Consider the following 25,307-nt stretch of genomic DNA (forward strand, 5'->3'; position numbering starts at 1 on the left):
TTGTTTTTCTTTTTTCCCCCTCTGAATCATTCCCAAAGGTGACATTGAAAATTCCCAGAATACCTTAGGGAGTTAATCCCTTTGTTTGCCAGGAGGATCCCCACTTCCACCAAAACGGAGCGCAGCCATAATGCCACAGTGTTTCCACTGGAATGTTACTGCTATTGTCAACTAGGATGACTCCCACTGGGAAGACAGCCCTCCCTCCTCACCCCTTCACTGCCAACACAATACAATGTGTTGCATTCTATCTATGAAGGCATGCTACTGTTTTCATAGCCTATGACCCTGTGACCGCGAGCCGAGGCCAAGATAATGAAAAGGATGACACGGAAGTCATTAGTTAGTCTCACAGTTAATACAACTTCCTTTGCTCAATGACGGCTGGGAATCCTCACATTTAGTTTTTAAACATACTGAAGCAAGTATTGAATAGATTTAAAGTAAAAACCTATGAAGATATAGTATTTTCATGTAAACTAGATAATCATTCGCATTTTTGATTAATCTGCCGGTTATTATTATTATTTATTTTTTTGTTCATTAATTTCAAGCAGCAGCCTCCATGGCTGTGAAGTGAAGCTAATGTGGAAGTGCCAAGAAGTGCAGTTCCTCGAACGGCCACTCGAGGCTCGCTACAGAACAAATCAATCTCCATAACCCCCATATTAAAATGTCCAGTTTGGACAGAGTTTTTCCTACATGCTTGGAATAAGAGGGTGAGGTGTGGATATTCATTTGGTTGCAGTTTGCAACTTCACTGCTTCACCTGAATGTGCTTTAAGCATGTAAAGTGTCAGAACACTGGCTGATGTTTGATACCAACAGTTCGAAATATTCAATTAACAATTGGTTTCCCAGAATATTGTTTAGCTAAGTTGGTAAGCCACCCAGATCCTGACTCATGTCATCTTGTCAATTTAGTTAGTACTTGACGGTTTAAACAATACCTACACTCCTTTTTAAATATATGCCATTTGCTTTGTAATGGTGCCTCTGCCTGGTTTCCTTAGAGGCTAATGTTTTATTTCATAACAGTGTATAAATTTGCCGCTCTTTGTTTCTGTCAAGGTGGCCCAACTACACCATAAAACAAAGCAGAAAGTCTTGAATTTATCATTCATATAAACTGGTTAACTACACAAAGTATTCAGGAGTTTTCTTTAAGTTTAAACCTTTTGGCTCTGCTAGGAAACTAAAGATTTAGCTCAGAGCCAAACACCCATTTGCTGTTTTAATGACTTCCTGAAGCTGTTGAAATTTACTGTATCTGGGAGTCTCTTGTTGTCATTCTTGTATAATGGAAAATGCCCAAGTGTCTGTCAGGCTGTTGGTGTTGAAGGACTCACCTCTCAGAGATTGTTTGAGGGTGAGGTTTGTGTTTTTCCAGTCTATGCACAAGGCTTGCTATTACACATTTTTGTATAGATGGAAAGCTACCACCGCGTATCAAAAGCTGGGAGAAGGTGTCTGGTCATATTTGTATTTATTTAGATTAAAATCATGTTTTTGCCAATTTCAGTCTTTGTTTTCTTTGTTTGTGTTCTTACCAGGAGACATGGCAGCAGCTTTGTTTACACTGTGTTTAATCTTAATTTGTCTTTAAATGTTTGCTCTAAAGGAAGATAATGAGACTTTCTTAGACTTGTTTTGAAAAATTTTGTTCATCTTTTGTCAGCGATGGCGTGGTGGCTGAATTTGGCGTGTCACCAACTCTGCCCACTCTTTTCTCTCTTTGTTCTAATATTTCCTTGTTGCTTCCCCCATGGGAATAAATTAGACTTTCAAATTTTGAACTGAAGTGGCATGTGGACAGCTCTGAGCCCTGTCAGTGAGGAAACCCAGGGCTGCTAACGGGTAGGGAAGGAGACAAGGGTTTCCTTTTTGGAAGAGGTTTGTGCCTCATCCCTACTGTCACCCCTTCACCCCCTTTCTCCCTCACACACACCTTTTTATCTCCCCTTCTCACAGTGGAACAAATCATTTAGCTGCCACTCTAATGGGATTAGTCCTCTTCTCTGGCCTCCTTCCCTCCCCTTTTCCCTCTCTTGTCTTCTTTCTTTTCTTTCACATGAATCCATCCTTGAGTTCGTCTCTTTTGGGACGATGAACACAAGTGGTTCATGTCAATGAAAGAAGAGAGGGAAAATTGTGAATTAATGAGGAGTAAATGGTGGATTTCAGAGCTTCAGTCACCTCATTTGGCCTCTTTCTGCTTACTGATTGTGTTGCTAATATTTTTTTAGGTGTAATCTAATGGATAAGGTGAGCTTTATCTGTGCCGAATGCCACATAAAATCCAAATACATTTTTTAATCGCTGCGGTTTGGTTGCATTGTCATCACAAGGCACCTCAGCGAATGATAACAGCGAGTCCTCCAGATTAGCGTGCTTGATACCGCTGATGACAAATGACATTGAAGCCTGTTACCCAGGCCTAATCACTGATGTCACCACATTAAGTAGTACGCTCCTGACGTTGCCATGATAAACAATGAGGCGAGCTGAGAGCACGCAGAGAGGATCACAAAAGACAGCGTCAGGGCCAGCTGGGGACGAGGTGCACAACAGATGGACATGAATATATTTTACATTACATTTAAATTTGATGTTTTTCTCCTGAGGCCTTTTTAACCGAACACCCTGTAATAAAAACAACAGCTTTACAGACATTGATTAATTGCTCTGATTGGTACCTTCAACCTACGGCTAACACGCTCGAATGCCACTAACATGCAAGCACTGTTGCATAGTCACGATACCATTAAACCTAAATGTAAGCAAGTTTGTTAGCCTCGTTGGTGAACAGTGTCCGATGGGGTTACTGCACTGATTCTTTTTAAACTGGCTTTTTGGCATCTTTCTGCTCCAAGTGTGTTTTTTAGAATTGCTTTTAATGTGCTTGGTTCTCACATACCTAATGTAAAGGTTCAAAGTTCACCTGTGTTTGTCTGTGATCATGAGATTTTGATCAGTTGAAATACCAACAGCTTTCAGAAGCCAAGCGGCTTAATGGTTCAGATAAAATGTTCAATGGAAAACATCTTATCTTTTGGAGGCTGGTTTTCAGGCTCATTTTGTGCTTGAAAGTCTCTGAAGCTGGCAGGTTGTCTTTCCCAATGTTTTGGCCATCTTTTGTTCCAAGGACCTGGACCATGGCACAGCTGGGACTGCAGCCCCTGCTGATAAAAAACTGGCTGTTAAGGGAGTGCTGATTGATTTTGAAAGAAAGCTCCAGAAAAAAACTCCACAATCACAAACAATTTAGTTTAATTTTCAAAAGTGATATTTTACATGTTTGTTATGGGACATTGATGTCTGTTTAATTAGATGAAAATGAAAATTAAGAGTTTTCAAAAAGAAGATGATGAAGATTATGAACAACACACAGTCTCAGCTCTGTAGCTGAACAGTGAAAACACAAGACTGTGTCAAAAATAGAGTTTTGCATTTATCTGTGAACCTGGAAACAGTTTCATCTTTATCTCTACAGCCTCTGTAGTTTCTTTCATCTCTTTCAACTGTAGCTGTAAAAGGGTTGACCTCTGACCTGAACACGAGTTCTTGTATTAGTTTGTTGTGCTCAATATTGGAGGTCAACTGATCAGTTTGGCCGATTCAATTGTTGTCCCCCAGTCATGTGGACAGAGATCGGCACCTGTAAACACACACAAACCTGTTGTTTTTTTGTTGTTGTTTTTTTCCCCTTCTCCAAACTATCGTTCTTATAACGGCCTTTAAAAATCATCAACAAAAAAATCGGTCAACCTCTCCTCCATATTCACTGGTGACTTCATGTAAACAAGCACAACTACTTTTTGGCACTATATGCAAAAATGTACACATGTACTGAATGCATGGCTGTCACCAGTTACTTTATTTAAGTAAAAGATCTGAATATTTCTTTCACAACTGGAGGATAAAACAGGAACTATTGCAAATAAAAATGAAAGCTGGACTGCTTTGTTGGTGCATTGTTTGCAGGACGTCCTGCTGAATACTGAATCAAAGACTTTTAGTGTAAATGTACTTTCCACCAATGGGGGAAAAAAAATCTCAATTTACTACTCACCCACATCTTCCGTATTGTGTTTTTCCCTTTTCACGGTATTTGCAACTCCGGTCACCACATCTGCGTCACACAGAGAGAAACATGCATTTCCACAGTATCCCCATACCTGATAAATAATGGCACACAATCAGTGACAGGATATCAGGTTGCACGCTTGCGTGACAACTTGCAGCAAAAGGAAATGCCCCCGCCACCACTGCCACCAACACCATCCCATTTAAATGGCTTCCCCCTCCCATCATTCCTTTGCAGGCTTTTGATCATTATGGATCCCAGTGTAGTATCTCCATACATTAGTGTAACCCATCTTCTTTACCTTCCCTTGGCAAAAATCCAGCGCAGCGTGGCCCTGACTCAATAACACCATAATTGGTCCAGCAGCTCAAATGTTCATGGCAGGATGCACAAAAAATAAAAGTCTAATTAAGACAGACGAGGTTTGTCTAGCTCCAAAAACATTCCTGACATAGCTATCTGCCCGACCAGCAGGATGCCAGTGTTGCAGACATGTAACTGTCAATCAACGCAAAACTCTAACAGAATATATGTAAAAACGACTCTGCAGAAATCAGTTGGTAACCTTCAGCTGATCCTATGAGCCATTGGTTTAAGGTGTTGTAACCAACTGTGTGTTAGTGGTTTTTGGGGTTTGTTCGGTGTCTATGGGTAACGTTTGGTGAAAGACCCTCCTTTCCCTCCTTCATGCTGTCATCATTTTAATTAGCTTGTTGTTCATTGTCTGGCTGCTGTCAGAGGAGAAGGTCAGCAGAGGACACAGCGGTGGCTCTCATTGGTTCGTCTCCAAAAGGTCAGCAGAGTGGGCTCACTTGGCACAAAAGCAAACATGGGAGCACTTAAGATGGGGAATTTCTCCCACAATGCCTCTTTGAGAAAGCAGACAACAGAGGTGAAAGCTCTGGGAGTGACAGTCTCTCACTGGAGCCACGGACTTCACCTTGAGTTATGAGGAGTCTTAAAGACTTTGAGATGAAGATAAATGTAAGAACAAGAGCCAACATTTCTTTTTATTCTTACAATTAGACAATGTATTGTTCTGACAGGGGTCTTTCTGCTTAATGAAAACTTTTGTACTTTAAGTAGATTTTGATGCTCTTGTACCTAAGTAAAAGATCTGAATACTTCTTTCACAACAACTTTTAAGACTAAAAATGAAAGCTGGCCTGTGTGTTATTGATGCATTTTGAGCAGGACGTCCTGCTGAACGTGTTGAAATTTCTACCCGGTGTTCATTCTTGTGCCTCATGTTTTCTACCTGCTTGTGGTTTTTTGAAACTTTGTTGATTGCAGTAATAAGTAAAATAAAAAACAAGAAAATCAAGACTTGAAATATAGTGAGAATATAGTGAAATGCACAAATTTAGTAGCATAATTCCACCTGATTCACTGTTAAAAAAAAAGAAAAGAAAAAGAGAATATAATTAATAAATTAAGTAATAAAAAAGGAAAAGTGGGGAAAAAAGAATATTACACTGGACAAAACTCATGAGAATGCATAAGTTCAGTTATCTATCTATAACTATGGCCATAGCTTTAAAGGTGGTCTTGTAATGGACTACATTGCACTCAGAGGTGTTCTAACTATAAAAGTAAAGCTGAAACATATTATTAACTGTACTGTAACTTCCATGACAGTGAAAAAATTTATATAATGTAGCCATTTGACCTTGTACATTATAGATTTGCCCTCTATGTTTGACTCTTTTGAAAAAGGGGGGGTGAGTGGGTGGATTGAACCAACCCATGGCTCCCTTCCTCCGCTTTAGTGACTCCACTCTAAGAGCTAAGCAAATATGTGGCTCCAGCCTGTCCTTGGTCAAGTCAAGTGCAGGCTGGCCTGTGGAAGGGAGGGAAGGGGCTTGAGAGGGGAGGTGTGGAGGGTTGTGTAGAAGCACAGAGTGAGGGTACATTCAGATACAATTTGACACTTTTTAACCTTTTTATTGTGTTGATTAACCAGCTTTATTGATGTCTGCACTTCCACACTAACACTCAGTGTCTATGTCTCACGACCTGATCGTCTCACTGGCAGCTGCGATGTGACATAGGGAAAAAACCTGAATCTGTGTTTTCTTTGCTATGCCTGATCCTGTCTGAATGCACCTAAGAAACTGTAGCTGACCGGGCAAGTAATTCAGGCCGAGGACGATGATGGAGAGAGGCACAAGAGCTAAAGAGATGAATGATGGTTTAATCCCCAGAAGATGTTCTGCTATTTGACCAGGAGATGAAAATACAGTGTTCCTTTTTATGCTTTAAAGGGGCAGAAAAAAGAGCCAGAGCTTCTCATTAATTGATAGGTCAATTGACAAATAATTAATTTGCAACTATTTTAAGAAACATTATCTCTTGTGTAAGTCATTTCGCAAAACCAGCTTCTCATATGGGATTCTGAAGATCATGGGTTTGGGTTGAAGATCAATGTTCAACAGCTTACTTTATAAAGAAGATAATTTATAGCTTCAGTCCCAATCCAGACTTGATCTTGTGTTCCCCATTTTTCTACTGTTGCCACATTTGAAGTGCAGTTAGTTCTTTTTTTTTTTGAGAGAGCCATGTGTTCTATAAATCTGTCATCTTTTTTCCTCCAGGGGTTGCTGTTGTCAAAAAGAAATTTTCTGTGTTTAGAGGAAAAAGGTTTTCAAAGAGTTGTGTGCCCTGAACAAAGTGGATCAAGTCCTGAATCGCTGTGTGTGTGTATATATATATATATATATATATACACACCGTGTCCAAATTATTATGCAAATCACATTTTTCTAGTATAGTTGATGCAAATGACAGTCAGTATATGTTAATAATTCGGATTGTATTGAACAAACCTCACCATGATAACAGTATTTTTTTTAAATAAAAAACTCAAAATGCACTGTTCCAAATTATTATGGACAACAGAGTTTCAAGACATTTTATAGGTTGTAAAGAATTAAAAATGGTTATTTGTTGAATTGCAGCATTAGGAGGTCATAAATTAAATCAAAAGTTCTTTCAAACAAAAACATCTTAACAGGCCAAGTTACAGGTTAACATAGGACCCCTTCATTGATATTACCTTCACAATTCTTGCATCCATTGAACTTGTGAGTTTCTGTTTTAATGTCTTTGCAGGATGTCAAAATAGCCTCCTAGAGCTTCTGCTTGGATGTGAACTGCCTTCCACCCTCATAGATCTTTTGCTTGATGATACTCCAAAGGTTCTCAATAGGGTTGAGGTCAGGGGAAGATGGGGGCCACACCATGAGTCTCTCTCCCTTTTTATGCCCATAGCAACCAATGACCCAGAGGTATTCTTTGCAGTATGAGATAGTGCATTGTCATGCATAAAGATGAATTTGCTATGGAAGGCACAGTTCTTCTTTTTGTACCATGGAAGAGAGTGGTCAGTCAGAAACTCTACATACTTTGCCGAGGTAATTTTCACACCGTCAGGGACCCTATTCTCTTAATCATATGAATTTGTCTGGCAGAAACCTTCCTTATTATGCCTTTGTCTGCACGAACCTGCTTGTGCTCTGAATCGGCGACAGATTTCGTCACAGTACGATGATCACGCATACGTTTTCGGGAAATAGGTAGTGCACAATTTCACGCTTTTCAGCAGCAGAGAGATCCTTTTTCCTTCCCATATTGCTTGAAACCTTTTGCATACTTAATAATGCGGAACATCCTTCTTAGGTAGGTTTCTTTTGATTGGGCTCACCTGGCAAACTAATTATCACAGGTGCCTGAGATTGATTTCGATCCTAAGAGCCCTGAGACACAATACCATCCATGAGTTTAATTGAAAAACAAAAACAAAAAATGTTTATGACACTTAAATCAAGTTTGCAAAATAATTTGGAACACTGTGTTTTTACAGTTGTTTTGGTGCATTGAGAGGGTGTAAATGATCCTTAAATCACGCAGTGAGCACTTCGTCCTCCAAAATCATTTCTGATGCAGATATATTCTCCTGTTTTGTTTTTAGCAAATGGAGTGTTATTACCCCAAACATGCTGAGGGCTAAATCTAATTGAACCATTTAAAGATGAGAGACAAACACTTGGCAAAAAGCATTTCAGAAAAGGCACCCAGAAGACTCCTTTGCTGCAGGCAAAAAAAATCTCAGAGCAATAAATCGTTCGTGAAGCAGAGTGCTGCCGTGTGACTGCCAGAGTTTTATACCACCAACCTCCTCAGGCTGTCATCCAGCGGCATAAATCATCATGTCAGGATAATCATAACCACAGCTTCAAAGGGTTAGCACAAAGATACTCTGCATTCTCACACTGTAAGGTGTGTTTTTATTGACTTTTTATTGTTTCCTACAGAAGCCCTAAAGGGACGGACAAACAAACAAACAAACATACATTTTATTCCACCTGTTTTCCTGTGATAACAAGATAATTAATTCGAGATCTTGAGAAAACAAAACGATAGTCTAGTGTATTAAATCACTGCAGTGAGTAGCAATGTCAGAGGAGCAGGAGACACCTTTAGTGTTTTTTGTATTTGTTTTTGTTTTGTCTTAAAACATTTCAAACAATTGCTGAGTTTGAAATGCAAATAGTCAATTTTCAGGGCATTTATGACATCAGGCTCAGTTTGATTGCGCCTCCGATAAAGCTGAAGCCTTGCTAGCCGTCTTCTCAGATGACGCACACTAATGTCTAGATTATCTATAGCAAGGCATAAAGCTATTTCAGCCTGTGTCAGGCCTTGATTGAAGAGATATGTGATGCGGTGATCGATATTCTCCTGCTCCTCTGACATTGCTACACTAAATGATGTTTTCTGCAATGATTTAATACACTAGACTATCATTTTGTTTTCTCTTATCAGGGAAAAATGGAGGAAAATTATCTCGTTATTACGGGAAAACGGGTGTAATAAAATGTATGTATGACCCTTTAGGGCTTCCGTAGTTTCCCTTTTTTTTAAAAATTGTATTTATTTATTTATTGATGGAGATGGAGAGTTAATCCTGTTAAACCTGCAGATTTTCTGTTGTGTTTGCATTTGACAGTTTTGCATATAATCCTTACGAAGGCACAATGAACCTCTAGGGGAGCAGCTGCCAAGATAAATGGGCACACTCCCAAAACAGATGCACAGCAATCAGACACACCTTTCTGAAGTATGGTCTCCTATCCTGAGGTATTAAGCAATGTTCATTGTTTGTTTGTACAGACATAGGAGTCTCTCTCTTAATAGACTGCTAGGAAATTGTTGTACCAGTATCCTTTATCAGTATTTGTTTTTGTATTTAAGATAAAGGGATAGGATACGTTAGATTCATTCTAATGGATTATCTTATTTACAGTGTCTTTAAACTGAAGTGGTGCAGAGATGATTTCTGTCTTACAGTTGACTGTTTAGGTTTTTTATTATTTCTGGCACACGTGTAGAGGTTTGACAGCCCCCGGTGGGAGTATCAAATCTGTCTTTCTGTAAAATGCAGTTTTTTGTGACCCGAATAAAGGACTGTGGCCTTTTTCTTAAAACTATCTGCATTATGTTCCTGTATGTGTCAGAAAGATGACACCTGTGTTTTGAGCAACTCTCATGTACACCTCTGGCATAAACAAATTTTCATGTGTGTTCTCCTTGTGTGTGCCAAAAACACTCCTAAATCAGCATAATCAACGTAATTACAAAAACAGTACTTTAAGAGCTGCCAGTTTTGTCGTCTTTTATGCAGTCTGTTTCTTACACACTTAAACCTGCCATGACCACAAACACTTGAATAAATTACCATCTTTTGCCTTTTCTTTGAAGTTAAATCGTTTTAGATCTCACATTTGCAAAGCATCTAAGCTACAGCTGAATTTTAGTTACAATAAGCTGTACATTTAGATTCAGCTGTGGTTGAATATCTCTGCATGTGTCTCACAGATGGTCCAAGCAGTTACTCTGTAATTTTAAATCCTTGTTCCAGAAGTCGTTTTTATTCTCAGATGCTCTGATTCTGAAGTTTGTTCCTATCTTGAAATAACAACGATCCAAGCGTCTTTTTCTGGATGTACACTGCAGAAGTTTTCTGAAAGATATGAGGTAGAAATGGTCAGACATAATCATCAACATAATGACTGGTGTGTATGTATAATTTCTTTGATTTCCATAATTGAACAAAAGCTTGTCATCTTCGGATGCTATGTTTATCCTTTTGCATGACGCCTGTGGCTTTACCAGAGAAGGACTAGCAGGGAGTTGAAAGTGATTGCACCAGAAATAACATGATGTGTGATTAAACTGACTGAAGGTTGACTCATCTGCTGACTTTGTGGGCTGCAGAACAGTTCATGTTTCATAGTACTTGATAAAACACTTGTTAGTTAGTCATTTGTTTTAGTTTTCTGACAACAGACTGCCTCGCTGAATCCATTTGTAAAGGTACAGTCTTTGTTTTCAACATTCTGAGTGCAAGATGTGAACATTTGGTGTGTGTCTTTCTATTGTTTATGCACATTGCAGTTTGATTCAGTATTAAGAGTAGTAGAGCATGGCTCTTGGGATTGGGATCTGTAGCCTGAAATATCAAATAAATCTTACAATTTGATGGACTGTTGGAGAAACATTTTGTACAGACATTCATGGTCATCAGAGGATGATTCTTAATTACTTTGATCCTCTAACGTTTCCACTGGCACTAGCGTTATTTGTGGTTTTAAGTGAAATGTCTTTGGGTCAGATAATATATTAAGATTTTAATAACATTTTTACATTTAATATTAAAAATGTTTGTATGTATGTTGGTTTATGACTAAGAGGAAGCTCTTCATGAGATCATACGGAAATCAGTCTTGCCAGGCTTTGAGCTGTTTGTTTGAGTCCAAACCACAGTGGTTCGGACCAATCATCAATCACAATTCTGTGAGGAGCTACTTCACTAGCTACGTGCTGATGCTAGATGTGTGGCAAGTAACTGCTAAAGAGTTTAGCATATATGCCACTAGCATCAGTTATAAGAGCAAAGAACAGCACTGAAGTCTTTTCCCGATGTAATGGATGTTTTAAGTCTTAAGTTGTGCTATGTTATACAGATCGTTGATCTAATTGGCTGATGTTCACCTGTAATAGACAGACGCTTCATCCAATCACCTGGCCCTTTATCAGTTTCCAATGATGACTTCTCAGATGGTTCTATGTAAGAAACCATGTAGTACAGTTGGGTTACTTTATGACCAGATACCTGCATCGTTAATGACATTCCCATCAGCCACAACTGTATTTTGTTTAGTGACTCAGCTAGACTCAGCTTCCCCATCTTGCTGGAGATGGGAAGTCTTTACTTTTGGCCTCTTTGGATGTAGGTGGAAGGTTTTTATTTTCTTCCTCAGACCTTGAAGCAGTAGACCAATATTATAGAAGACAAAATCTCTTCAGCTGACTTTTCATTCCTGTAAGTTCCTCCCTCCTTGCTGGGATAATTGAAAGGCTTTGAGGCAGGCTCTCCACAGTTGAGCTCAGCAGGCTCACGCAGAACATCAAAGGGGAAACAAACCGTCGGACAGCACAAGATGGGGTTAGTGTCGAGGCTAATGCTGCCAAATGATAGTGAATGTCAGCATTGAGGTGTTTGGCCTCCTCGCCTGGCCAGCGTCTTCTCCATAGTCGGCACAGCGGCTTCTTCTGCAAAGCTTCAAAGGCATTTCCTAATGAGGGCCAGATGCAGAGCTGAGATGACAAGTAGCCACTGTTTGTTCCACAATTCTGCCGACACATGTACACATTGACATTCGTCAGGACAGTACAGTATTATGTGTAGTTACGTGGAGCTTTTGATTGTCTTTCTCTACTCCTACTAAGAAGACACTTGCACAATCATGCCAATTTTCCACAAAAAAGATAAAACGCTTTACATGCACAGTGTGTTTTCATGCTACTGAGATCTCTCTAAGGCTCTAAAATACTAATTTCTCTGGAGGCGTTTTCCCTCCATTAAAGCTGTAGCCTCAGTTTTAAAAGGGGAAAAACAAGTGTGTTGAATATTCAGCGCAGCAGGTTCGCAATCTTTACAGCCCTCTTTTAACTTTTCATGCTGTTTTACTGTCGACACACAAGTTACAGATCCTGAGCTTTCACAGTGGAAAATGTGTGTGTCACACCGCATCCTGTCAAGACGGGTGTTTTTTCTTAAGTTGGTCACTTTATACGGTAAACAAATGGGTCTAGACACACTGCATGACATTCAGCCCGCATGAATGTTTTGGCAATAATAAGTGGGAACCTTAAACTCTTGATTTCAGTGTAGCTTTAAGCTTGGAGCTGAATCTGTACTAATTTGGACTTGGGGAAGCGTTTGATTTAATGTGTTAACTTTCACTGTTTTTGCTACATTATGTCAGAAGTTGATCTCCACCTGAGTCATCTGCCTCTCCATTTTTACTTTGTTGTGGTCACATGACAGCTCGGTTCACTTTAATGTACTGTGATAAATCTCACCGTGCGGGAAAAGCACTTGATTTACCCTTAAGGCGATTTTAATCACACGCTATCACTTAATGACATGCATGTTCATTCAGTATAGAGCTACAACTATCATTGTAAAGATTGATGGATTTGATGATTGAATTATCTATATTTGCTTGTTTTTTTTGTTTGTTTCTTATGCAACTGCTCTGTTGCCTAAAGAACTGTTCACTGTTGTCCATTTCTGTTTTTATTCTGCTCTGTGAAGCACTTTGGGCTGCAATTCTGCATGAAAGGTGCTATATAAATAAATAAAGTTGAGTTGAAACATTATGTGAATGATGAATAGGTTAAAAAGTTGCCAATATATTTCCAGCTGTGAACTCAAATTAATTAATTGACTTCATAACCTTGAAGGTGACTTAGGCACTAGTTGATTTCCTCCCCTGTCATTTCTGCTCCAAAACTCCGGATCTGATCTCTGACTCTGTTTGATTATTTGTTAGTTTGCATCTGTTTTTGCTTGTCCCGCCTGTTGAGTCTTTTGTGTCGCACTAAATCATTTAGGCAACTTGTCTTTTGAACACAGACACATGCCTCACTGTGAAGACGAACCCGACCTGGGACACTGTAAATCAGTATCAGACATGCACCTGCAAACCCTGTCACACCTCTGCACTGTGAAAGGTGTCTGTGTGTTGTTTCATATTTATGTAACAGCCGAGGAGGAGCAAACGAGTAGTTCTGGTTTGTGACGGCTGATGTTGTTGCCATGTTTTTTTTTTTGTGTTTTTAATTTCAGTTCTTCACTATCGTCGCTCTCGTGGCTCCTACTTGGATTAGATCAGACTACTGATAAATCTGTTTGACCTGTTCAGTAAAGGGTGAGTTGTTTTAAGCTTGTCTTTGTTCAAACTAAATGGAGAGATCAAGTTAAGATCTCAGGGACTGATTGATAGTTTGGCTGGACCGTGTGAATGCCCCGAAAACAACCACTCTCTAAGCTCAATGATGCCATCGTCAAACTAGATACCAGAATTAAAAACTATCATGAGAATAAATAACGAGCAGTTAAATGAGCACTATTGAGTTGAGTAATATTATGCAACACCCAAATCTGACTATATGAAAACCATGGTTGACCTAAACTGGATGACAAACTGTTGCCAGAAGCCAAATTGTTGTATTTGTCAGACATATTTGACTGTTTTGAATGTTCAATACCAACAGTCAAATAAAATGTGTTGTGCACTGAAGGACACTGGGGCATTTTTGATTGTTTTGATGGATAGACGTGAAGGACACTGGGGCATTTTTGATTGTTTTGATGGATAGACGTCGGTAGTTTAGCTCTACTTGAATTTTGACTTTGAGTTTTGACTAATGTCCAGTTATATTATTTTTTTTAGTTTTTATATTTAATCTGATTTTTTTTTTTTTTTTTTTTTTTGAGCCGACCCAATTAATTACATAGTCATTGTAAATATTCAGTTGTAGAAAAAATCATTTTATGAACCTAGAACCAGGTGATTAGTGGGATTTGACAAATGATTAATCTTCACGAATCAACTATTCAGTCAACAACTATACTATCTATTCTTGAAGCTCTAATACAGCACTTTGATTATTATGAGACTCTGTAACACTTACTTTAACGAGTACACAAAACTTTTTCACTTTCATGTTGCTAAATATGTAATGTTACCATTTCTATTTCTCATTATGTGTATGAGTATATTTACTCTGTCTTCACCTTCAGCTGCTGGTTGGTTAATATGTAAACGTTGGTGAAAAGGCTTTCCATTACGTTCTGCCGTCTTCCTCATTAGCTTTTTTTTTTTTCTTGAGTTGAAGGTCAGCGCAGGCTGAAGAGTGACCGGAGATTTTCACCAGCATTAGCTCGCCGTGCGCTTCACCTGGAGGCCCAGCGGAGGGGTTGGTTCTACCCAAACAGCCTAAAGTCCTGTTTCCTCTTATAGGACACAGATCGTTTGGCTGTCATCTGAGGAAGTTGTCTAATCTTAGCCGTGAAAACTTACCCCTCTTGCTCAGAGGGCTGCTGGGTATAGGCTCGTTGTCGGGGGCTCGGGAACTCAGTCGTGTTTGCTACCTGCGTGCTGTGGGAGCAAGTTAGAATGAGAGTTACAGGTAAGCTGCATGAGCAGACTGTTAGACTGGCAGATCGCCGTGTGTTGATGAAGGCTAACAACCAAACAAATATATGACGACATAGCTGTTGGTGTATGCCTGCTGTAGATGTGAATATGCAGCATTACTCTGTTCAACAGGCCACAATAACATGTATTGTTCTCTCTTTAACCTCACATGATCCCAAAAGACACAAATGTGATAAGCCTCGATGCACGATTTTAAACTAGAAGCTCATACATGTGACATTGAAGTCTTACAAAAAGTTACTTTCATGTGAGTTATTGTGCAACAGGCTGAAAGCTCCTCCATATGTTGAACATTAACTGGATGTCTTGTTGTGTTGCAGAAAAGAGAGTGCGGACTAGTTCTTTTTAAATCTAAAATCTTTAGATTTAAAATCTAGGATCTGACTATTTATTCATTTATTGTTCCAGTTTCATTACATACATACAGTTCATTGATCACTCATATGGCTTATAGATCACCCTGAATTCTTTACAAAACAACACGACATTATCTTTTTAAAATAACACAGTAAACACTCCAAGTGAATACAAAAATGAACAGGAGAAATAGGAACAGCCATAAATGTATGATATTGTATAAAATGCATTATTGCAGCCTTCATCTGTCAACTTATAGATTTGCTTAGTGATGACGCAAGATGACAGATGATGTCATCAGTCCAAAGTTTTCTTTGCTTCATGGTATATCTAAGGATTTCCTGCTCCTTGTTTCAGGTTTGCATCTTGCAGCTCATGGAAGCGTACACTTGGGAGATGTTTGGTCAGTCTCATGCTTGTTTTTGTTCAGAATGTACTTGCATCAAGTCAAGACGAGTTTGTATTTTGGGTTGAGGTCGGGTCTTGTGAGTTAACATGTCGTAAAAAGATTTAAACCTACAAATGAACATCAACGCCGGGCCAACACATGATTTGTCAAACTGGGGTTATGCTTGAGATTGAACGTGCACAGAAGCATCTTGACTCTTTGATAATATGTCTTGAAGTATTTACATATCACTACCATCTCTCTCTTACTGTTGATGCTTAATCAATTTGTCCATTAATATTACTTGAACTGTATATTTGTTCTGCTTTAGTCAGAGGATTTCTTTCTTTTTTATTCCTTCAAAGCCTTTTTGTGTTTTTGCTCAGGAAGAACTTTTTTTTTTTTTTTCCTAAAGTAGCAATTTTTTCCCCAAATGATCTAATGTAAAATGCAGACATACAGCTGACAGTCTTGTAGGAAGCACACCAGTGTATCAGAATGGATATTGTAGTAACTTTTACTAACATGGTGGAGCTCATTTCAAATGTGAGGGGGAGTAGCTCGCAGGAGGAGGGACTTCAGACTACATTTACGGTCTATTTGGGTGTTGGACCCGTCCAGTGTGCTCTGTAATGGTTGGTTCATATCTCTTTGCTCTCTGATTCAGTTCTATAAACGGTGCTGGGGTTGACAGGCAGTTAAGTCTTAAGACAGCTTAATGACATGGCTGCGCTGCTTTATTTGGGTGCCGACTGTAAACAAGGAATTCCATGTGCTGCAGAGTGAAAGCTCACCTGCGACCTAAATGTTGACAGAGTGACCTTTCAGACTGCTATTGATGTGCAGTCACAGTACATACACAGGTATACTTTTTTTTTCTTTACAATTTTTCAACAGGTGGAGATGTTGTTATACTGTCAGGCAGAACTGCTTAATTGCCAAATTTACAGGTTTTGTGTATTAACCTGATGTATTGCTGTATTGAGTGTTAATGAGGATAATGACAGATCTCCCTAATAGGATATTTTGAGGTTGTGACAAGAGAATATTTTTCCAGCTTGTACTGAGAAAAGTAAAATAAAAATCATAAAATGGTTCCAGTCATACAGAAAACATGAAATTGAGTTTTCCACTCAGTAAATAAAAAGTAATACACAGTTAAACTACAGTGTGTGCACTGACTTCTTTAGCGTGTTTGTGAATTAAATATCACAAGTATGGGTGGCTGTGGCTCAGGAGACAGAGTGGGTCATCCACTAATCAGATGACCTGTGCTTCAATCTCCTCCACGCTGCATGTTTAAAGTGTCTGAACCCCAAACTGCTCCTGATGCTGCACCATCAGTGTATGAATGTGTGTCTGAGATATGTAGTGTAAACCAGCCTGAGTTATTGGAAGACTAGAGAGGTGCTAAATAAGTACAGTTCATTTCCCATTTTAGTGAAATAAACCTTGTCTTATTTGGCTGAAGACCTTTTTAAAGACCACTAGGGGGCTTACATCCCACTTTGGAAGCTGGTGATCAACAGGGTAGAGGATCTGAGGTCAGTGGTCCTGCTGGTAAACAGAATGTCTAAAAAGGGCCGGGGTCTATGCAAGCCAATCTTGCCTGCATCTTTACTCTTCCAGATGCTCATTTGACAAACGAGCCCTCTCTGCGGCTCATGAAGTCGACTTTTTCCCCTCATGTTGGCTCCTTTTTTATTAGTGGAGAATAGCTCTTTTGTTCCTGCTCATAATGTATCCATTGATGATGACCAGGCCAGTGCACACTGGACCTCTTATGTTCATAAATGTCAGACGTAAACACACCCGTGAAGAAGCAGAGGGCAGCACTGTCGATCAAATTAAGTAGGCTTTGGCTTTCACTTAGAAAGGCCTTTGTGTAATAGAACATGAAGTACACGTTGGACGGAGACCTTTTGTGTAAATGTTGTGTTTTTGGACAGTTTATCTGTTTACTTGACTAATGAGAACCATAATGTATTGTTACAAAGGTTAATGCATTTTAAGGTAATCTCTGCTATGGAGAGTTCAAGGACCAATCTATCCTAAATCAGCAGTTTTTGTTCTCAGATTTCTTTAACTGGTCTGGTGTTTATATGGTCTGTTAGATATATGTTCATGTAGGACGCGTACGATATAAACAGCTTTTTCTAATTGCTGCTAACTTGTGTTACCTGCATGTGACTCTTTCCAACTAACATGATGTGTGAATAAATGTTTCCTTCTGTGTTTTGTCTCAGTTTGCAGGTTGCATGGTAATCTGGACTTGATGCATGGCAGTTGCATGACCGCAGTAGGTCTTGTTGTGGGGACTGAGAGCACACAGCTGCAGCCATGGCTCAAACCATGCACGTGAATGGCAGTGGCCCAGGTAACCAACCCTTTTGTTACATTATTTTTTTCATATGTGGTTCCATTTTCTTTGAATTTTGATGTATGTGCATGTCACTCTATTTTGTACTGTTTTGTTTGAATTTGTATTTTTTGTATTTTTTTTTTAAATCATGGTCATATTGATGAAAGTAGGATGGAGGTGGATGGACCAGTATGACAAAAGTTAGTTCTCTGTAGCCCACAGTGTATGTCAATAGTAATATACTTGTCAAATGACTCCTTGCTGCCTCGTGAACAATGTGCTCACTCTCACTAAAATAAGTGTGGCTGGATAAGGATACAATGGGGCTAAATGTAGATTAGGTGTCCAGTTTCAGGTTTGAGACAGGCCTGTATATTTAACTGCATCCCATCTGTCTCTGTCTGGACACCAAACATAAGTGAAAGCTATCTATTCTTGCATTAAGAAGAGATGACTAAAAATTAATTTTGTTCGTCATTGAGTAACGCTTTTACGGCATTGAAACATCAGTGAAAGTCATGATAAAATGAGGACATTTGTTGCCACCATATGGCGAATATTGTTGAAATTTTTCTATATATGATGATGCTCATCAAATCAGTGTGCTTTGTTGCTTTAATCTCAACTTCAGGGAATCACGTGATTCACAACTCTCCACCAAGTAAAACCAAATAATTTTACAATGTTCTTGCACTGACAGTATAAACAATGGACGGCATATGCGTGATGTCACCCATAGATTTTGTTTTAAAGCTCAGACTCTGTGGCTCTCGCTGCCGCCATGTTGGCAGTCATGCTTTTTCCACCTCCTTGCTAATCTAAAAGTCGGCAAAGGCGTGGATCATCAGCGGACATGAGGCAGGCCAACTATCGCCTCTATCTGTAACAGACATCTGTCAATCAATGCGTGCACACGTTGTTAATTATGCATAACTTTAAGCCTTAATATAATTTGGCCAGGTGAGTTAAAAAAAAATCACCTTTAGTACAGTTGTCATGAACTGGGAAATTAACTATAAAGACACGTTTATTTCTGCTGTGAAGTTGGACATTTTAACATGGGGGCTTATGGAGATTGACTTGTTCTGTTGCCAGCCTCAAGAGGACATTTGAGGAACTGCAGTTTTTGCAATGGCTTCATTTAACAGCCATGCGGGTGTTCTTAGTATTATTATTCAGATAACACTTTGTGAAAAGAAGACATGATATCATATACCAGGCCACAATATTCTTAGTTGAATCTTACAGTATGAATCATTAATTTCAGAGAATATTGTAGTCAAACTTTATTGAGCAAAAGAGAATTCAAATGAAAAAAAATCTCTAAAGCATGTTTTCGTTGCCGCATGTACTTAAACATATTCTTCTCACTGACATCTCATAAAAGCTAATTCGCTCCTTTGTAAGTTCTTATGCTTCTGAAACACACTGAGGTTTATGTGCCTTCGCCTGCGCACGTAGAGTTCTCCACACTTCAGTGTGAAATAACCACTGTCAGCCAAGGCGTAACTCTGAACACACACCTGCAGATAGCTGACATTCCTGGCCAGACTAACAGGAGAGAGTGAAGCGTCTTACTTCCAAATCCCTCCAGGAATGCGCAGCATGCAGGACAGACGCTTTGAGGAAACTCGTACGTCATCCTCAGTGTCCATCTGCAATACGACTGAGATGTGATACCTGTTTTTAGGTATGCAGATCTGGTGAATTCAGTTCAAGGGATACAACCCAAAAGAGTGCTGTTCAATCTGTGTTTTTACAGAATGTGAAAAATGCTGAGGAATGCTTCACTAACACTGCTAACCTCCTCCCACTGCAAACTGTAAAAATAGCTTCCCTGCAGTGTTGGCAGTTGACATGCCAATGTGGTCACCTGCTGCACTGAAAGAATTTCAAGAAGACAGCGAAACTTAACCTTTAGTGCTTATGTGTAGTAGCCAGTGCTCTAAATGGGTAATATTCACCCTAAATTATTAAGTTGTGATCAGGTAGTTGTCCAGTCGGATGCACTAATATCATGAGGAGAAACTAATCAATGTAAATGTAGAGAATGGTTGATTGTGAGCAAAAAAAAAACATGACATTTGGGACTGAATTCTACTTTATTGGTGTTATTTGAAAAAAATACTGAATTGTACTTTAATAGTGTTGAAACAATATAGGACAAAAAATCCTTCTGTTTTAATTCCCTTCTATATATTGATATACTGACAAAAAAACATGTTTCTGCTCCTCCCACGTAGCCAAAAGAATGCAGTTCTCTCACCCAACAGAAGTATGCATTTTAATTCTCCAGCTGAGAGAAATGAAGCAGGATTGGGAAGCTGTGTGCCAAGTTCCCAATGTAACATTTTGTCAAATAAAAAACTGGTTTGTAAGATAACGTTGTAACGGTATTGATACACAAGTTGGACTAACTCCAGTTGGTCATGTGACCTGCAGCCTTGCGAGCCATAGCGGTCTGTTGAAAGTGTAAAACTAAATTGGATTAAATTCTTTTCTATAAATATTATATTTACTTGCAGATAAGTAATCAGTATGATTAGTAATCTATAAGCGGCAACCTCCGTGGCTATGAAATAAAGCCAATGCGGAAATGCCAAAAATGAGGATGGCTACAGAACGAGTCAAACTCCATAAGCCCCCATGTTAAAATGTACAAGTTCATAGTGGAAATAAACATGTTTACAGCCTGGTACAAAACTGGTTTTGGTCTTTATAGTTAATTTCTCCATGACTGACAGGTAGGTGCCGTTACAGGTGGCTTGTTTGAGCACCCAGGTGGCCGTGCCCACTCTGGGTAGCTAGAGACACCACACACTGACAACCATTCTTTATATTGTCAGTGATAGATATAAGATAGATTTATATTTATGGTCTTTTTGTTGTTGTTGTTTTGTTTTGCTTGACTATAAAAAGCAGATAAGCTCCTTTGCTCCATTTCTATTGTTGTGTATGTATAACTTTAGTGTAAAAGTGAGTTTTGGCACAGACATGATTATAGGTGGTTTGCGCCTCCACACAAGACAATACCATTGCCTTTTCTGTTTGTGTATTGAGGTTTCTCTCAGATGGGATGTGGGACACTTTAGTACATTGAGCACATATTTCAAATAAAACCTCAGTTGATCCCAGTTTAACCTGAGCAATATTCACTACATTCAGCGGCTGGTGCCATATTCTTAAAATGATATTCCAAAAATAGTTACTCAATGTGCTCCATTGATTTTTAGTAGACAGTCATGCTGAGAGGTTTCAAAGGCCAATGGAGAAAAAAAAAAACATTCTGAATGGCATTAAGTGATCATTATGCTAATATCCCTCCACAATGTTGACATTTGGACAAAATGATTTCAATTTATGACTATCTGAAATGAGATTCTTCTGCCAGATCAGCATAAAAAAACAAAAGAAAGCACCACAGCACCAAAATCATCTTGCCTTGTGCAAGTGAAGTTCTGGTTTGTCTAAAATAAAACCCTGCAGAAGTTGAGTCATGGTTCAGAGCAGACTATGATAGATTTGGCCTGACTTGAATGCCATCAGTATGTTGTGGACATAAAAACCAGAGAGCAACACACACACACACTGCAGCTCATTCAAACCCAATGAAGTGGTTTTGTTTCAGACCCAGCTGCTACTTGAAATACCCCGTGATACTGTTTTCTTACCGTGCCACTTTCCGTTTGTGTTTATGTAAGTGCTGTAAGCTTAAAATAACTTGTGCCAAAGGGGCAGGGCGCTGTGTCTTTGTCTTTGTTGTAGTGACTGGTCCTGATGGCTCCGGACACTTTGTGTCTTTACACAACAGGGTTTAATGAATCGATGTAGAAATGGTTTGTTTATGTGACTGTATCTCAGTGTTCATTATTCCCTTCATTGGCAGTATTTAAAAGGTGCCCTCTGCAGCCAGCAACAACAAATTCACATACAATACAGTCAGTGCAAGAGATGCAACGTAGTGAGGTGAAGCAGTCCCACCACTGTGCACGACATAAACCATTTTATTATTTGGTAGAAAATTCAATGCATGCACACTCAATGAGAGTTGTTCAAGTAGCATCATGTATAGGAAAAGGTAAGGCACAACGTGACGATAGTAGCACTGCACTCTGGCACAACTTTGGCTGCGCATTGTGCTGAACCCAGCGGTGAGCGCACCCCAAATTATGTTGTGTCTTTTAGGGTCATTAGTATTGTTAAGATAATGTGGAGTGAAAACGTCCATTTTGTTGTATATTTCCAGTTTTAGGTTGCGTGGTCATTCATGTAAAACAGTGGAGAGACAGTGAAGCTAATGGCATACACTGCCACACCTCGGCGTACTGTTGGTCACATGTATTTGAGATCAGATCAAAAAATAAATAAAAAATTCTATAAAATGACTGGTGTATCAAATATAATTTGATACACCTAGTGGATATTATTCCCTAATGAAATTTGTTTTGTGGTTTGTTTAATCACCAGCCTGCACAGCCTAACAGTTGTTTTTGACATGTCTGATTGTTTTGTTTGACTATCTGAGAAATGACAGAGGTGGGCAAAGTTTTTCAAGCTGCCTCAGTGTGTTCTGAGGAAGCCCAAACATTTCCTCCAGTCTGCATCATCATGTATAGAGTTAAGTTGTTGAATTTGGCAGCAGAGTCTGGCAAGGCCCTGTGAGTTTCTAGAAACTAATAGATCACAGTCAGGGGCTCTGCTCTCTCTGTCCTGCCTGGGTTCCGTTTGAAAAGTGCAGGAATGTGCAGCTTTAATCTACTTATTGTTTGTTTTGTTTTGTTTCCTGTACTTTTTTTTTCTTTTTTTTTTATGTGAACGGATGTGTCTTGCTGTTTCCTGGTGTTGAGCCACTGCAGCATGAGGTGTTGATCAAACGTTGGTTGTACTTTTATTATGAGTAATTAGGCGTATAGAGCTCACAGGCAGAGCCAGGAAATACCAGGGTGGGTGGGTGTGTGTGTGTGTGTGCGCGTCCTCCACCCAGGCCACTTGCATCATGCTTTGCTCTCACTCAGTATAATGCACTGACTGTGAGTACTGTACTGTATTATTCCACTCTGCAGCTGTGTATGAGACAAGTACAGTTGTATAATGTCTCCATTTGATGGGCTTGTTGGTGCAAACATAAGGTAATATCTGTTGATAATATCTGATCAGAGGTAGAGTTTTTTACAAATTATATCAAAGTAAAATAGAAAATCAACAAAGAGTCTCAGTAAGGTGTCAGGCCACCAGAACAGCTTCTGCTCCACCACCATTCTTCCAAAAGGTATTTCTTTATTTGCTGTTTTTATGATCAGGTGATGAAGCTCTGTCTAATGTCATGATTGAAAATCTCCCGTACGTGTTCGGAGATAACCTACAATTACATACAATTCACATAATTTATAAGCCAGCCAGTGACGCCTTGTTTCCCGTATGATTGTTTATCTGCATGTTGTCAAGCAGAATAGTTTTACTTAAAGGTCCAGTGTGTAGGATTTAGTGCCATCTAACAGTTTAGTTGTTGATTGCAACAGCCTTGCTTCACTATGGTGGCTGTGAAAAACGTGAAGAGCTCTTTCTACTACGACTGTACAAACAGGGCGGTTCAACAAAGCAGACAATGGTAGAAGACTGTGTTTTTTTGTTTTTGTTTTTTATTACTCACACTGGACCTTTTTTAAAAGATGCATGGAAAACACAAAAGAATAAATATAGTATTTATTAGCTTTTGCACATCTGAAAGATTGTGGCAGAAGAGGGGACAAATCAAACTTAGGGTTGTATTTTCATTAATGATAAACCTCTAATATTTTCTGATAAATCTGTGAATTGTTCGAAAATACAGAAAAATGCCCCTCACCATTTCTTTGATGCCTTCACTGATCAGTTTATTATGTAATATGTAATACCTTTTTACACTAAAAGACGATGACTATATTGAAAAGCTGTATGTTTTGTTACAGAGAAATCTGTGCATATAGTATAGTCTGTGTTTCTGAGCAGCTTAATCATTTGTATGTTTTATTTCTTATCTGATGCTTAGCCACGACCAACTGAGTAGTTAAGTTTTCTAAATCTTTATTAAATAATCAAAAAAATACAAGATTAGGGGTGGTCGGTGGCGTAGTGGGTTAAGCGGCCGCCCCGTGTGTAGAGGCTACAGTCCTCGCTGCAGCTGGCCTTGGTTTGAATCCCACATCGGACGGCCATTTACTGCGTGTCATTCCCCCTCTTTCTGCCCCCTGCTTCCTGTCTATCTTCGGCTGTACTATCAATAAAGGTATAAAAAAGAACAAAATTTAAAAATTTAAAAAAATAGAAGATTAACAAAGTGGTGAATTCAAACCAAGACATGTCTGTGCACTGGTTGTTGGATGACGGACAATTGGCCACCTGTTTAGACCAGTAGCCTAATTTATTCTGTCTCTGAGGGCACTGTGAATGTTAAAACTTTTGTCAGCTCTAAATTTAAACTTTTACAGGGCAGTGCAAATAAGCCAAGCCCTGCTTGTTATATTTTCCTCACAGATTAACATCAAGGCCTAAGATGGCCGTCAGTGCAGTGTTTTAAGAGCAAACACCGGGAGAGAGTTTGTGGGCTGAAAGGAACATTTCAGACTAATTAATAATAGTGCCAAAGAATGAACAAAAAACAAAAGAAAGTGTCTTTAATGGTCAAGTACTGAGAAGTCACAACAAAGCCCCAAAAACTTGGATGTATTTAAAGGGATTTATGCAGAAACACTGGCTGTTAAACCAGAAATGGCTAAAACTGTGCAGCCCACTGCTGTCACATCAGTGTTTGTGAATTTGGCTACAAACCTAATGAAGTGAAGTGTGACTAATAAGACTGTGGCTTCTTCAGATATCAATGTATTTGACTTAATTTAAAGAACAACAGTGTCATAACCTCAGTCAGCACATGGTTCTGTTAGAGCTTCTGGCTTGGAGATCATCCGTGAAAGCATGCAAGTGCTCCTGGAAACACGTGACTGCGAACAGCCACATTTTCCTGCTGATGACTTACACAGAATATGTTGCTGGATTCAGGTACAGCTAAAGTTAGATATTAGGCTGAAATATTTAATGTTGCTGTGCTGTGTGCCAAGCTCCCAAAGCATTTTGAAGTTGTTGACTTGGCACTTCACTAAATTCTTTTTTTTTTTTTTTTTTTTTTTCTTTTTTTTGATCCCTCTGGGTCAATTTATAGGCTCTTGTTGACCAAAAAGGGGAATGAAAGTGGCTTCGCACTTGATAAATGATTTACAAAATCCCTCATTCATTCCTCCTCAGGTATAAAATTTGTTTTTCAAGTGTCTGTTCCTACTGCAAAATACTGCAATCTGTTAAATGAAAATGTAGGAAAACGTATGTCTGATCAGTCGCTCCATCTATAGACTGATTTTTATCTATTTTTAAATACCAAAAGGAAAACGCTAAGCTCTAATAGTGTTTGCGTGTGACCTTTTTTATTTCCACATCCTGTGATTAAATGTATGCAAGTCGGTGAAATTTAGTTAGTGTTGTGATGCATTTCATCTTCAGGTAGCATATTGT

At 39.1% G+C, this 25,307-nt stretch overlaps 1 protein-coding gene across 1 annotated transcript in view; it reads left to right on the forward strand.

The window, feature by feature from the left end:
* kank1a (KN motif and ankyrin repeat domains 1a) overlaps nt 1-25,307 on the forward strand; it is a 56,239-nt gene that overhangs the window by 14,145 nt on the left and 16,787 nt on the right. Inside the window, exon 2 of the mRNA XM_019263536.2 lies at nt 17,650-17,780. Within this exon, the coding sequence (XP_019119081.1) occupies nt 17,744-17,780 (37 nt within the window). The 5' untranslated portion in view covers nt 17,650-17,743. The remainder of the gene's footprint in view (nt 1-17,649; nt 17,781-25,307) is intronic.

The sequence above is a fragment of the Larimichthys crocea genome, chromosome III (genome assembly GCF_000972845.2).
Source record: "Larimichthys crocea isolate SSNF chromosome III, L_crocea_2.0, whole genome shotgun sequence".
NCBI lineage: Eukaryota > Metazoa > Chordata > Actinopteri > Sciaenidae > Larimichthys > Larimichthys crocea.